Consider the following 14314-nt stretch of genomic DNA (forward strand, 5'->3'; position numbering starts at 1 on the left):
TAAATTGAACCCTGTCATTGTGTCAACTGGGATTCGTCTCGTGGACCGGCCTGTTTTATTATTTTTTGTTACAAAAAACCAAAGGACGCATGGGAGAGTCGTCTAATAGACCGGCCGTTTTAGAGATGCTGGCATCCGCAGGCGGGTCTGCTGGAGGACCTGCCAGAGGGCCTCGTGTTCCAGGACCTGCCGTTTCTGACGCCGTATACAGGGGCAACATATTGAGAATGTCCATGAGTGCTGCTGGAATTTCCCCTGTATATATGATGAAGATTATTTTTAGCAACAGGATAACAATTAGTATGACAGGCCAATAGGAGTGGCAACATTAAGCATACGAGCAACACATCAGAAACCGTGTCTTCTCCAGCACACGTACAAGTGAATATGAGCGCAATCTCTAGCACAAATATATAGAAGTGCAATTGAGGACAGCATAACCCGACCCATGCTATGAAAAAAATCTTCTTCCAGTGCATACGGCAAAGATCTACGTTGGCAGCAGTACCATGTGCTATTTAGGACAAACCATCATCGTCGATTATCACAAACCCCATCTCCATTAAGTACTTCATCTTTTCATCATCAGGAAGCCCCTTCTTTAAGAAAATATTTTCCCCTTCATCGCTACAATCAAGACGATGGCTGTGGTAGATGCAATCATCGTCCAGATAATCTACCCAGTAAGTTGGCTCACGGCTGACCCTGATGATGCAATCATTGGTATACAATTTGGAATATAGTTTTTCCCCGCCCCACATCTTCTCAAACTCTATGCTGCGTCCATGGAAACTCAGCTGTGCTGGATGCACAATCCTGCTCCCGACATATTCACAGTACACGCAACGGACTTGTTCTGCTATGAATACATACAAAAATCAGAACGCATCATTCTATAATGGCACTGGATGCTGGAAGTGACAGCAAGTTACTCGACTTCCATCAAGGATATTTTAATATGGACTGCAGTAGACTGAAATGAGTGAACAAATACTGAAGCACGTCTATATACATCCAATTCAGAAACAAGTTGCAGTAGAACATCTTATAATTTGGAACGAAGAGAGTACTAAACAATGATAAAAACAGAAATGATGCAAGGAAGGATCAATGCATGTACTTTCTATATCTAAATAGCTGGAATTTCCCCTGTGAGGTTTGTTTCTTATGTCTATCTGCGGATTAGAAATTGATGATGGAAGTGCCAACCTTTGGAAAAGAAAAATTGTGTATGTTGGTCAAAGCTACTAAGAGCATATATCTTGGGAGTTTCTTGCTCACCTGGTCTCAAGTAAATGTCGTCATCAGCTTTAACATAGAAATCAGAATCAAACAACGCACAGGCAGCCTTAAAGAACGCTAACCTAAAACATAAGATCAAATCAGTTTCCATATGGAGAGATAACACAATGATATGATACAATTAAACTGTTTACGTTTTGTATGGAAGCCTGCTATACTCATCCTCGAGATCTAAAAGCACAAAATCATCATATTCTTCAACCTCTCTTTCAAGAGTTGTCATCTTAGACTTGTCATTGCTTTTGCCGATCACAAATCTGAATGCCAGACCAGTAGCTTCCTCCAACCTGCATTAAAGTGAACACAATGAGAACCGCAAGAGCACTTAAGAAGCAGCATCACTGGATAGAAACCAAAATAAAAACTAGTTGTGACAATCATCAAGCAACATAACTGGGGCCACATTTATCACTAGAGCTCTAGAAGCAAATGTAGAAAATCCCTGTACAAAAGAATAGATTGTCCAGCTTCATGCATCATTCTTCAAACTCAGGAAAGAAAATAATTAATCACTATTTATCAGTGCTAGTGAGACAGAGTCCAGCAATTCAAAAGGATCAATACCGTTCTTCTAGAGTAGTAGCATGATTCCACTAAAATCATGAGTATATCGCAAAATCGCAGGAGTTATGTCTAGAGAACCACCAACGCAGAAGAATTAGCAAGTCTGATGCCACAGCAGATAACTCACAATCAAACTCAAGGAGCAAATATAGAAACAAATCAATCCAATATCCATATGATCGATAAAGTGAACTTCCATCTGAATGGATGAATGAATTAGCCAGCTCTTGATCATAAAATTCAATTGGCCAGCAATGACTTATGCTAGCGAACGAGAACTATAATAGGCACGGGATGATTCGAATACACCGCAGTCAAAAACAAAATCTAGATCACAGAAATGAACGAACGGAATGCTAGGTAACCAACCAGATCAACAGTTGAGCACTAAAGCTAGATCCCGAGCAACACACGCGAACATGAACTAGGAAGCTGCGGTACCGGCGACAACTAACCGAAGGAGGCCCTGCCGATCGGAGGGGAGCCACGTCCGCCTGAGCGCGCGGCGTCGGCCGACGGAGCCGAACCCGGTGAAGATCCCGACGAAGGCCATGACCTTGTGCCTGCCGCGCGATCCGGTGGCGTGGCCCGCCGGAAGCTCGGTGGCGCCGCCCGCGGCATCCCCGGGGCGCCGGTCCCAGGCGACGGAGACGGAGAGCGGGCGTGAGGAGTCCGGGCAGCGGCCCCGCGGGGCCTCGGCGGGCCCCCGGGAGAGGGAGACGGCCGCGGCGAGGAACCCGGCTAGGCCCAATCCCGGTAATTCAACAATCCCGAGTTACCAAACAAATCCATGGTTCTTTTTAGACCGGGATTACATAATTTAGGATGCAATCGACAGGGATTTCGAGTTGAGGGTTCATTCCGCCGAATCTCTACAAATACAGGGTTTAAAATGGACTTTTTCCGATTTAGAAGGAGCAAAACGTCCGAGTATTCAGATCCATGGCGCCTGTGGCAGTGATAGTGCGGATTATTAAGGATGCGACGTCCATCTAGGCCCTGACGGGTGCTAAACATTTGAGTAATTTGATACCATTGGAGTAGGCCTATGTAATATTCCCGCTTGGCGGGACTGAACTTCCATGTAATATCCCCGTTTGGTGGGACTGAACTTCTATGTAATATCCCCATTTGGTGGGACTGAACTTCCGTAACACCCTCTTCTTCTTATTCAATGAAATGGCACTTCTTATTCAATGAAATGGCAAGTCTTTTGCCTCATTTCAAAAAACACCCCTTTGATCCCCCACACACTCTGGATTGGGTTTGATACCGGCCAGTTGTGATTTATTATTGAGATGTTCCACTTACACTGGCTGACAATAGCTTTCAAGACACCAAAAAAAGATGAATATCTATGCGCCAACAAAGGGATCACAGAATAACACATTGCACATTTATCAGATTGATACATCAATGTCTTGCAAATTCAACACAAAACGTATGCCTTTCACCTTAACAAATGACTGCAGCCTAGCATAACCTCTCGGTCTATGGAGAATGGAAGAAAAAACATGCATCCTTCAAATTTTCCATTAAACAAAACCAGCTACCTTTCATATTCACAAACAACAATTAGGCTGAATGACTGATCAAATGTTGGTTTTTCCCTATGCCGGAGAATGATGTTTGTCATCTTGGGCCAGACAGTTCCACTGCGCGGAGGTTATATGTGGAGTCAACAATCCAGTCGTTGCGAAGAGGAGCCAGCTCTGCCTCCTGCCTGACCACCTCCACCTTCTGCCATTCCTCCCATCTCTCTGCCAAGCCGTCACCTTCCAGCATCCTCACCACCTCTGACATCTTGGGGCGCTCCACTGGTGAGCCCTGCGTGCAGAGCAGCGCCACCTGGATCAGCGATTCCACCTCGGTCTCCTCGTAGTTGCTCTGCAAGTCCGGGTCCACCAGCATCTCAACCTTTTTCTCCTTCAACAACCCTTTCACCTGTAGAATTGGTAGTTGAATTATTCATTTGCACACTTGTTTCTGATAACGGAGTATAATGCATCCCAAATGTGATTCAACTGGTTGTCTCTAGTGACAGCATATTAGGCTTGGGTGACAATCATTTATAAAAAATCTTAAACTAGATTCCCGAAACAGCATGATCATGAGAAAAACATTACATGTGGTGATGATGATAATTTACACTCACTCTCGAGCATGGTTTTCACTTTGTACTTACATCAGAAAATCATTAATTTTGATACATACTGAAATAATTGTCTTTCAGTCAAACTATTAGCAATTACAGTACATCAGCAACAACAGCAACAATAACAGCAAAGCCTTTTAGTCCCAAACAAGTTGGGGTAGGCTAGAGTTTAAACCCATAAGATCTCGAAACCAGCTCATGATTCTCACACATGCACAGCTAACTTCCATGCACCCCTGTCCATGTCTAGTTCTTTGATGGCATTCGATTCCTTCAAATCTCTCTTTAACGGACTCCTCCCATGTCAAGTTTGGTTTACCCCGACCTCTCTTGATCATCACCATGCTTTAAACGTCTGTTATGCACTGCCCCTTCTAGTGTATATGCCCAAACCATCTCAAACGGTATTGGACAAGCTTCTTCAATCAGTGCTACCCCAACTCTATCACGTATATCCTCATTCCGGACCCAACCCTTTCTTGTGTGGCGACATATCCATATCAACACACGCATCTCTACTACACCTAATTGTTGGACATATTGTCTTTTAGTTGGCCAATATTCAACGCCATGTTGTATGGCAGGTCGAATCACCGTCCTATAGAACCTGCCTTTTAGCTTTTATGGCAGTCTCTTGTCACGGAGGATGTCAGAAGCTTGCCACTTCAACCATCCAGCTTTGATTTGATGGCGCATATCCTCATCGATATCATCATCCTTCTGCAGCATTGACCACAAATATTGAAAGGTGTCCTTCTGAGATACCACCTGTCCACCAAGGCTAACCTCCCCCTCGTGCCTGCTAGTACTAAAACCACACCTCCTCCTCCTAGTGTCTACTAGTACTAAAACCACACCTCATGTACTCAGTTTAAGTTTTACTAAGCCAAAAGAAACTTTTGATTCCAAATTTTGTTTCCATAGCTTTAACTTTCTATTAACACATGTCTGGCTATCGCTGCTAGCACCACATCATCTGTAGAGAGCATACACCATGGGATATCTCCTTGTATATCTCTTGTGACCTCACCCATCACCAAATCAAAAAAGATAAGGGCTCAAAGCTGATCCTTGGTGCAATTCTATTTTAATCAAAAAGTCATCAGTGTCTCCATCACTTGTCCAAACACTTGTCACAACATCATCGTACATGTCCTTGATGAGGGCAATGTACTTTGTTGGGACTTTGTGTTTCTTCAAGGCCCACCACATGACAGTCCATGTTATCCTATCGTATGTGGGTCCTTCTTTTGCTCCATGCATCTCTTCATAAGTTGCCATACCAAGAAAATGGCTTCCATGGTCGCTCTCCCAGTCATGAAACCAGACTAATTTTTGGCCACGTTTGTCATTCTTCTTAAGCGGTGCTCAGTGACTCTCTCACATAGCTTCATTGTATGGCTCATCAATCATCAACTTAATTCCATGATAAGTAGTACAACTTTGAAAATCCTACTTGCTCTTGAAGATTGGTACTACTCCCTCCGATCTATATTACTTGTCTTAGATTTGTCCAGATACGGATGTATCTAAACCTAAAACATGTCTAGATACATCCGTATCTAGACAAATTTAAGACAAGTAATATGGATCGAAGGGAGTAATATATTCTGCCTCCATTCTTCCAGCATCTTGTTTGCCAAATACATGAGGTTGCAAAGCTTAATTAGCCATACCATTGTTGGCTCTAAGGCTCTCCACACCTCAGTGGGGATAAAATTAGGGCCCAACGCCTTGCCTCATTTCATCCTTTTTAAAGCATCCCTGAGCACAGACTGATTCGTTGCACAAAACGCATCTTGGTATCATCAAAGGAATCGTCCAACTCAATGGTAGAGCTCTCATTCTCTACATTGAACAACTTGTCGAAGTACTCTCGCCAGTGGCGGAGCTATGTGCATTACTGCAGGTGTCGTGCCCCCCCCCCCCCCCCAGCCTTGGCTAAAAGCAGGAAGAAAAAAAAACTTAGGACTGATTAGATTAGGAAAATTTGAGCATTTGACCCCCTCAAACATCCATATTTTACGTTTGGCCCCCCCTAAGAATCTTGTCTAGCTCCACCACTGACTCTCGCCATCTATGCTTGATCTCGTCCTGTCCTTCACCAGAAGGAGATCTGCTCGTCCTTGATGCATTTGACTTGCCTAACATCCCTCGTCTTCCTTTCTCAGATCTTGACCATCTTATAGATGGCTCTTTCGCCTTTCTTCGTGTTTAAAGGTTGGTAGAGGTCCTCATATGCCGGACCCCTTGCTTCACTCACATCAATTATGATAGTATGCACAAATTCAAATAATTATGAAATAATTTTAAAAAATTCAAAATATTTTGTTAGATTGCAATCTAATTCAATTGGAAATTTTGGCCCTTTGGCCGAAATGAAAAACAAAATCGCTGAGTTCCAAAATGGAATCACTGAATTTCAGTGAAATTCAGTAATTTTGCCTATGACTGAAATATTTCTAAAACTGAAATTCAAAACCATGCTCTTGAGAAGAAGTATTTACCCAGTCAAGAAGCATAACATCGTCATCATTTGCAAGGCGAGCAAGATCAAATGCCCTCTGCCCAGTAATAAGCTCCAGAAGTGTGATTCCGTAGCCGAAAACATCAGTCTTCTCAGAGGACTTTCCAGTGGATAGGTACTCAGGAGCAATGTGTCCAATTGTTCCACGAACAGCAGTAGTTACATGAGTATCCTTGTAATCCATAAGTTTGGCAAGCCCAAAATCACCCACAACTGCCTCGAAGTCCTCGTCCAAAAGAATATTTGCAGCTTTGACATCACGGTGGATGATCTTGGGATCACAGTGATCGTGCAAGTAAGAGAGTCCCCTTGCAGATCCAAGTGCAATTCGTCTTCTGGTATCCCAATCAAGGGGTGGTTCAGATGGCTGACGCTCTATGAAATCAAGCACCATAAATAAGAACAGAAATATTTCAGCATATCATCACAGCAGAAAAGGTCATATTTAAAGTGATTATTGGCTAAGGAAGCTGCATTAGGAACACGTTAGGTATTACAGGAAAGCACAAAGTACCTCGCAAACGTGATGCAACACTGCCATTGGCCATGTATGGATAGACTAGTAATCGTTCAGTAGGTGTCATGCAAAAACCACGAAGTCGGAGAAGGTTCCTATGCACTGCCATGCTAATCATCTCAACTTCCGTTTGGAACTGAAGCTCGCCACCAGGGGTACGCTCCTCTTTTAGTCTTTTCACCGCTACCAATGTACCATCTGCAAGCCTCCCCTTGTACACTTTTCCAAAACCACCTCTTCCTAAAATGTTCTTATTATTAAAGTTGTCAGATGCAACTTGAAGCTCTCGCAATGAGAACTTCTTAAGCTGACCAAGATGAACTTCTGGATCTTCCTCAGCTGAAGAAAAATGAGATGACATAAGAACATAATGTGTGGTGTTCAAGAAAATAAGAACAAAATGTGTGGCATGAATGACATGAAGACTCAAGTTTTGGTAAATCAAAAAACGTATCAGTATATGAAACTGACCAGGCACATCAAAGAAATGTTCTTCAGGTTTACGACGGCGCCACATTGCAAATGCAATAGCAGGAACAGCAAACACCAGTGCAGCACCAGCAGCAACGCCACCTGCGATGGCTCCAGTGCTAGAGGCACCTAATGGAATAAAATCCATCAAGCACATGTACCAAAGTGCCATCTTTTCTACTGCATCGAATATTGATAAGCAGATTCAAGTAGAGTCGGAACTTACCTGCTGATTGAGTTGATGGTGTTGGAGGATTGTATGGAGGAGGTGGGGAAAAAGGAGGATCCCCAGGGCAGGGCTTTGTAGTACCAGGACCACAAAGAAGTGGATTATTTGCAAAACTGAGCCAAAAATAAGACCTTATTAAAACTGGCAATGGAGTTAGGCTAAGCATCATTCAATCTTTTGCAGATAGAAGACCTTATAGGGGTGAAGAGCGAAAAGGAGCCAGTAGATGGAACTGCTCCTGAGAGGTTGTTGTTTGAGAGATCGCTGCATTAATGTAATTGTTATATATATATACATATCCATCCCAATACATAACAAAACTACATGAGAACGACTGAGCACAATGTTCAACTCACAGTACTTGAAGGGTAGTGATATCAGTCAAGGAATTAGGAATTTGACCCGACATACTGTTGTTGTTAAGACGGCTATCCTTCCAAGTAGGCATAGTAGCAAAAAGAAGTTAGAGACTTACAAATAGAAGGGAACAAATGATACAACTCATAATAGGAAACAGAATGGTACGATTGGCACTCAATCTGCATGATAAGTTAGTAAAGAATGGAAACAAAAAAGTTATACAGAGGAGTGACAAACACCAAAAAACCCTTACAAAGAGAAGTACAAAAAATTGACACATAAATCAATGCATGCATCATGGCATCTGGAATATGCTTTTCAATGAGAATTATCTGTTTGCATTCTTAACACTAGTTCGCAAGCTTCATTCTCCCAAAGGAGAAAAGATTGCAGCACAAGAACTGTTACAACTCAGAAGAACAGATCAACTGAAAAGAATCTAAACAACATCAAAGTAACACCATCAGATATGCAACAACAGATGCGCTAGTGGACAAAAGCCCTATTCTTACAGGAATCTAAGCTTCAAAAGATTCCCCAGGCTGTCAGGAATGACTCCAGTGAACTTGTTCAGATACAGATCCAAACTGACCAGGCTAGTTAGGTTGCCCAGTTCAGCAGGTATTGGGCCACTTATGTTGTTGCTATAAAGCTCCCTGTAACCAAAGGAATACATACGAGTTTTCAAGTGTAAAGAGACATTTCAAAGTGAGGAAATATATACTAAACAACTAACAGAAGAAAAGACAGAATATAAGCAAAATAACATCTTCAAAATGGCATGCACAAGTGTACAAATTTACAAAAATTGAGCATTCAGTTTTGTCTCCTGTTCCCAACCCTAGCCACCGCCTCCAAAGGTCTTCTCCATGCTGTCGCGTCGGTCCCCCTCCTCTCCCACATCCGGTGGCCTAGTCATCCTTTTCGCTTTTGTTCCTCTAAAGTTTTGTTTCCCTAGCGGCATCGACGAGGCGGTGGCTGCGATGGTGTGTTGGAATAAGGTCTCTCCAGCCTCTACCTACCTCGACAACGTCCGATCCAGCGCCGACAAAGGGCCTGTGAGAGTTTGTGTCGTCGGATCTGTTGGCTCTCTTCAGATCTTGGCAGTTTGTGTGTCTATCAAGGAGAGCCGTTGGTTGGCCATTGGTGTGGCAACTTCGACACCTTCTTCCGTGTTGTTATGCGGCATGGTCCAGTTTCTCCAAATCCATGGACCAGTGGTGATGGATTGTAAGCCCGTTCTGCGTGGTGTGATGCTCCAACCGATGTTTCTTCAGCGATTTCTAGATCTCATCTCAAGCGGCGAGTGGCTATTCCGATCTTTGAAGTCTGGTATGGTGAGGGAGTCTGCAGGTGTCCCTGTCCTTTACTGTTGGTTCAGTGCAATTTTCAATCTCTGGCGGGCGGCATACAATTGGAGGAAGAAGGCTAGTATGATTTTCAATGTAATTTCAACTTTTACTGGCCATTCTGTATCCAGTTATCTTTCCATTGTGCTGGTTTTTTCCTTCATAATTATCAGATCTAGCATTCCCTTTGGGTGTCTTTTCTTCAAGATTTTTTGAGCATTCCTGATGGTCCTAGCAAATGTGGTAGCAAATCTACAAGGATTGTACACATAGGTCACAGAGTTTCTGGATATAAATGAAGGCCAGCCAGCTGCATATAGCTCCCGCTTGCAGGAAGGGCCGACCACTTTGGGTCTTTCGTACGCAGCCGTTCCCTACATTTCTGCAAGAGGCTGTTTCCAGGACTCGAACGCATGACCATGGACACAACGCAATAGCTTTACCTCTGCGCCAAGGCTCCCAGACTAGGATTGTGCACAAAGATTACAGAGTTTCTGGATTTCTACCCAAAATATGTGAAGCTTCATTTAAAGGTTCAGTTCACTATCTGCACAAGGATCTTATCTGTAAGGCTAGTCCTAAGATACAGTAAACAGACCAGTTAGGCCATCTCCGCCAAAGACGCTACACTACTGTGGGGCAGTGATGCAGGTTGGGAGGGGCATTTGTCGTTGGAGTAAGATTAGGGAGGCAGGTGTGACATTCGTGACCAATCACAACTCTTGTGAAGGGGAAATACATAAATAGACCCAACTTAGTAAATCAAATAGCAAGTTAACTCATATGTAATCCCGCAGTGAGTGCATTACAGGCTTGAGAGGTGCCAAACCCTAGTTTGGAACCAGCTGTCTTCCACGTGCTTAGAGGCCCTGAGGCCGAGGAGTGAGGAGAAAAAAATCAGGAATGTGAGGATAGAGTAATTACTACTTTCCCTTACTGATACTTCAGTCCCCTTGTATAGGGGGGTTTCAACCAGACATAACTCTAAATTCAATATAGGTTCCCTTACTTCGAACTCCTAGCTCTTAAGTATTGGTCAAGGAACAGCAATCCTAGATTCAGCCCAACTACGCATAAATCTTGTGTCTGAACATTGGTAGCTCTAAGTCTCCGGCAGTAGGAGAGTTCCCACGTGAGTGTCATCAACTCATCACCCCTCTTCATGGCAAACGACTCACCGTGAAGCTAGAAAAAGTTTAGTGCTGCTTGGTTTCTGTAATATTCTCCTAGACAGCCTCACTCTGGAAGACAAGTCCATCTTACCAAGATTTGCCTAGTTCCAGGAGCATGGCAGGTACATAAGACAAAAGACATAGTTCAAAGCACACGCCCTTGCAACATGACTGGAATCATGGTACCAATCATCATTGATCACAAACAAGGATGTGCCAGATAATGAAACTTGGGATGCCATGCACCTAATCAAATAACACCTGAGCCATAGAGCTAAGTGAATAAGGATGACCTGGAGGGGTGAAGTGGGCATATTTGGAGAAGTTGTCAATGACCAGATAGCCAATTTGACATAGAGGAAACCTTCGACGAAGTTCATAGCGATATCAGGCATACGCTCATGAAGGGTCCCTCGATTAGTCGATTAGTTGCACTGTCGGCACAAGATCTGACCTTTCACCACTGCTCATGTAATGTGGAACTACCGAGACCTGGTTAGCAGCAACTAGGAAGAAGAGTTGGGCACAACTGAGATTGCAGAACCCAAGTTGCTTACTGTTGATATTTCTTGCCAAGTAAGTTAGGGAAGTGCTTGAATTAGGAAAGGATTTCTTAAATTAGGTGGAGTGCATCTGCGGTTGTAACCCCTCTATGTAAGGCATGTGTTCCACTAGAGAACAATAGATCCAAGTCACACCATCGACACCAAACGATTAGAGTAAATAAATAATAAGATGTTGTATGAATATAAGAAGCGGCAAGCTTTTAGTACTATATTTTACCAAATTTGCATATAAGATGTATTAAGTGCCAGTCTACAGTTTGCAAAATGTAGTGCATGGCATCCAGAACTTACAAATATTGGAGATTTTTCAGCTGCCCAAGTTGGGACACTAGTACACCAGATAATTGTGCATTTCCAAGGTCACTGAAAAGAGCAAAAGGGTATAACGAAGATGATCACTCTTGAACCCTTTGGTATGCATGCTGAGAGTTTTTTGTCAACTTACACTCTAATTACACTGTTGTCATTGTTACATGTAACATGAAACCATGTACAAGGGTTAACAAGAGTGGGATCCCAACTCTGCAATACATTGTTGCTATCCTTCAGGCTCTGACGCAGGTTATACAGAGCATCACCTATTATTGACAAAAGGTAAATTAGCATGGGCCGACATATACAAGCTTATGAAGAATATATAAAGAAGCTTCTTGAGTGACTATATACGGAACAAGTATTACAAGGAAACAGGTATGCTGGGCAAAAACTATGTAATCATCAAAGTAAAGAGATTATCAAGCAGCCCATCAATTTGTATACTGTTTAATTATGCAATTGTGCAACAAAGGATTTCTAATCGCAAGCCTTTACAAGAATGCTTTGTTGCACAATTGCATTCTTGTAAAATATCTCACCTGAGAGTCAAAATAGCAATTCCTCATCAGCGCTTATTCTTTTGCTTTGGAATAAGAAAGAACCAGATATCTATCCTTACACACACAAAGCAGACCAATCAGGCCAAACTAGAGAAACTATGTAATGTTGAAAATCAACTATACGGAACAATAAATTCCCTTCCAACCAAATTCGACTGCGCAAAGCTAGGTAGTACAGGATGTGACCGTTCATCTCAAGCTTGTGCTAATAAAAGCAACTGAAAATCACTAACCATACACCAAACCAACCGACCAGCATCCCCACATCAACGACCATGAGCAGATCAAAGCAGCTTACCCTCCGTGTTGGCGACGACATGGCCCACCCCCGCAACAACCATCAACACAGCGACGACCACCGGTCGCCACCTCCCACCCCCCAACACCGCCGCCGCCATTCCTGCTCTAGCGCCGACTGGGCCCCACCTCACCGACGCATAGGCGGCCCCCACCAGTTCTCCCTTCCCCAAGATCCCCCGAGCTGTACGGATCTGCTGGGCCGCCGCGTCGCCGTTGATAGCTCGGCGTCTTCTTTCTTCCTCCCTCCCTCTCTTCCCTAATGGAATGGGTGGGATAAATTTCTGTAGCTTTAATTAAGTTCGTAGTGCGTGTGTGTATGCTCCGACTTGTATAGTAAATTGTTCTACTGGGCGACGGGACCATCGCCTATGCTGGGTGAGGAGGAAGGCTACAGCTTACAGGAATCTTACAACTTGGCCGATTTGTGGGTCACGGAGTTGAGGGCCCACATGAAAGCGATGAGGTGTGGTGGTGAAGGAGTACAGGGGGTGTGGTGGGGCGGCTGAATTGATGGAGCTAGTGAGAAGAATACGGAGGGAGCAGGAGGAGGGCATCTGCTGACGGTGTGCCGAGGATCTCGTGGACGCGGTCTTTGTGCCCACTCTCGTCGCCCGTAGAGCAAAATCATTGTTTTGACCTTGTGAACGAAGTTTTTCTTTTTATTTAGGAAAACCTTGTGCTCCAGCCGGCTGATCGTGCGGCCGCCGTCTCGTCCGTGCGACGCGTGTCTTATTTGAACTCGTATAGTTTATCATTCTGTAACTTAACGCTTGTTGCAGATTGCGTACCGCATCACGTTCTATGATGCAGGATCTGAATCTGAATTCCTTAAGGGCAGAGCCTCTCGCTTGTGCAACGCTTGTTTTATGTAGACTCACCTAGCTTGCACTTGTGCAACTTAGCGCTTGTTGCAGTTTGCGCACCACAGCACCTCCTATGTTGCAGGATCTGAATCTGGATCCCTTGAGGCCAGTTGCAAAAGTACCTATGTTACAACAATTTCTTCCGCAACAGTATCTATGTTGCAGAAAGATGAAGACAAAAAATTATACAAGCTGATCTATGTTGTAAAAGTTTTCTGCAACATGATCTTTGTTGCAAAAAATTCTTCCGCAACAGTACCTATGTTGTACAAAGACGAAGAAAAAAATTCTGCAACAAAGCAATTGTTTCTGCAACTCGACTGTTGTTTCAAGAATTAATGGGTCCAAAATTATTTCGCAACAAAGCAATTGTTTCCGCAACTGGGTTGTTGTTTCAGGTTGTATTTGACCGAAAGAAGCGACCCAACTGGTAGATCGGACGGCTACGCGCGCGTAATCAGACGGCTATTTGGGTGATGGATATTTGATACGGATCCACCGGTGGACGCCTAGCAGCTCCCTTTTATTTACGGGGATTTCAGAGAGCTTTGAATAAAGAATGTCCTATGAGGCCAGATGTTAGTGGGCTGTGGGTCCCATGGACTTGGGCCAATTCTAACCTATAAGGGCATGTACAATGATGTACAATCAGCTGTCGCTGTCTATAAGAGTTGATAATTAGGATTTTAAATGATGTGGAGGAGAGAGAATCAAGAGAGGGAAAGAGGTCGTCGGTAAAATACCAGACGATCTGCGGGGCAGGAAAATCGGGAGATACAGACGACAATGTACCGTTGTATCGAGGCCGTCTGCAATTACAACGGTTTTCTCCTTCCGTGGTCGATCTAGCGGTCTAGCCTTTCCATCCAGCGTAAGTTCAGCAGCCACGATCAAATCCCCAAATGTTAAGTCTAGATCAAGTAAAAGATTTGTCAAATTGTTTTTTGTTTCAATAGCCGACCAAACAAGGTCCCAATGTACATGTTGCCCTTAGCGTTGTCTGCACATGACATGTCAAGCCATTATAGTCAGACATTGTCTAAACCGATGTACATGCCCTAAGG

General features: G+C 43.7%; 2 protein-coding genes across 2 annotated transcripts; both read right to left on the minus strand.

Moving 5' to 3' along the window:
• Nucleotides 1-297: 297 nt before the first annotated feature.
• LOC123405422 (probable beta-1,3-galactosyltransferase 14) lies at nt 298-3256 on the minus strand. Its single transcript, XM_045099111.1, has 5 exons — nt 3178-3256; nt 2322-2607; nt 1437-1589; nt 1282-1364; nt 298-859 (listed from the first exon to the last, which is right to left on the minus strand). Exons 1-5 carry the CDS (start codon nt 3254-3256, stop codon nt 519-521), a joined length of 942 nt encoding a protein of 313 aa, XP_044955046.1. The 3' UTR covers nt 298-518.
• On the minus strand, nt 3241-12899 carry LOC123404932 (LRR receptor kinase SERK2-like). The gene is made up of 11 exons (XM_045098837.1): nt 12386-12899; nt 11658-11790; nt 11504-11575; nt 8638-8781; nt 8122-8193; nt 7958-8029; nt 7763-7878; nt 7537-7665; nt 7063-7404; nt 6529-6923; nt 3241-3810 (listed from the first exon to the last, which is right to left on the minus strand). Exons 1-11 carry the CDS (start codon nt 12483-12485, stop codon nt 3499-3501), a joined length of 1887 nt encoding a protein of 628 aa, XP_044954772.1. The 5' UTR covers nt 12486-12899; the 3' UTR covers nt 3241-3498.
• Nucleotides 12900-14314: the final 1415 nt, after the last annotated feature.

Source organism: Hordeum vulgare, chromosome 6H (assembly GCF_904849725.1).
Source record: "Hordeum vulgare subsp. vulgare chromosome 6H, MorexV3_pseudomolecules_assembly, whole genome shotgun sequence".
NCBI lineage: Eukaryota > Viridiplantae > Streptophyta > Magnoliopsida > Poales > Poaceae > Hordeum > Hordeum vulgare.

What these genes read in the sequence shown, in the direction of transcription:
- LOC123404932 (XM_045098837.1), bottom strand. Translation starts at nt 12,485, where the DNA reads ATGGCGGCGGCGGTGTTGGGGGGTGGGAGGTGGCGACCGGTGGTCGTC. An exon ending in CTGAAAAATCTCCAATATTT is followed by an intron (nt 8,782 to 11,503) that starts GTAAGTTCTGGA and finishes CTTTGGTTACAG; the next exon opens with GGAGCTTTATAGCAACAACA. An exon ending in TCGCTCTTCACCCCTATAAG is followed by an intron (nt 7,879 to 7,957) that starts GTCTTCTATCTG and finishes TTTTTGGCTCAG; the next exon opens with TTTTGCAAATAATCCACTTC.
- LOC123405422 (XM_045099111.1), bottom strand. Translation starts at nt 3,256, where the DNA reads ATGTGTTATTCTGTGATCCCTTTGTTGGCGCATAGATATTCATCTTTT. An exon ending in GAAAGCTATTGTCAGCCAGT is followed by an intron (nt 2,608 to 3,177) that starts GTAAGTGGAACA and finishes GATTGGGCCTAG; the next exon opens with CCGGGTTCCTCGCCGCGGCC. An exon ending in GATCGGCAGGGCCTCCTTCG is followed by an intron (nt 1,590 to 2,321) that starts GTTAGTTGTCGC and finishes ACTTTAATGCAG; the next exon opens with GTTGGAGGAAGCTACTGGTC.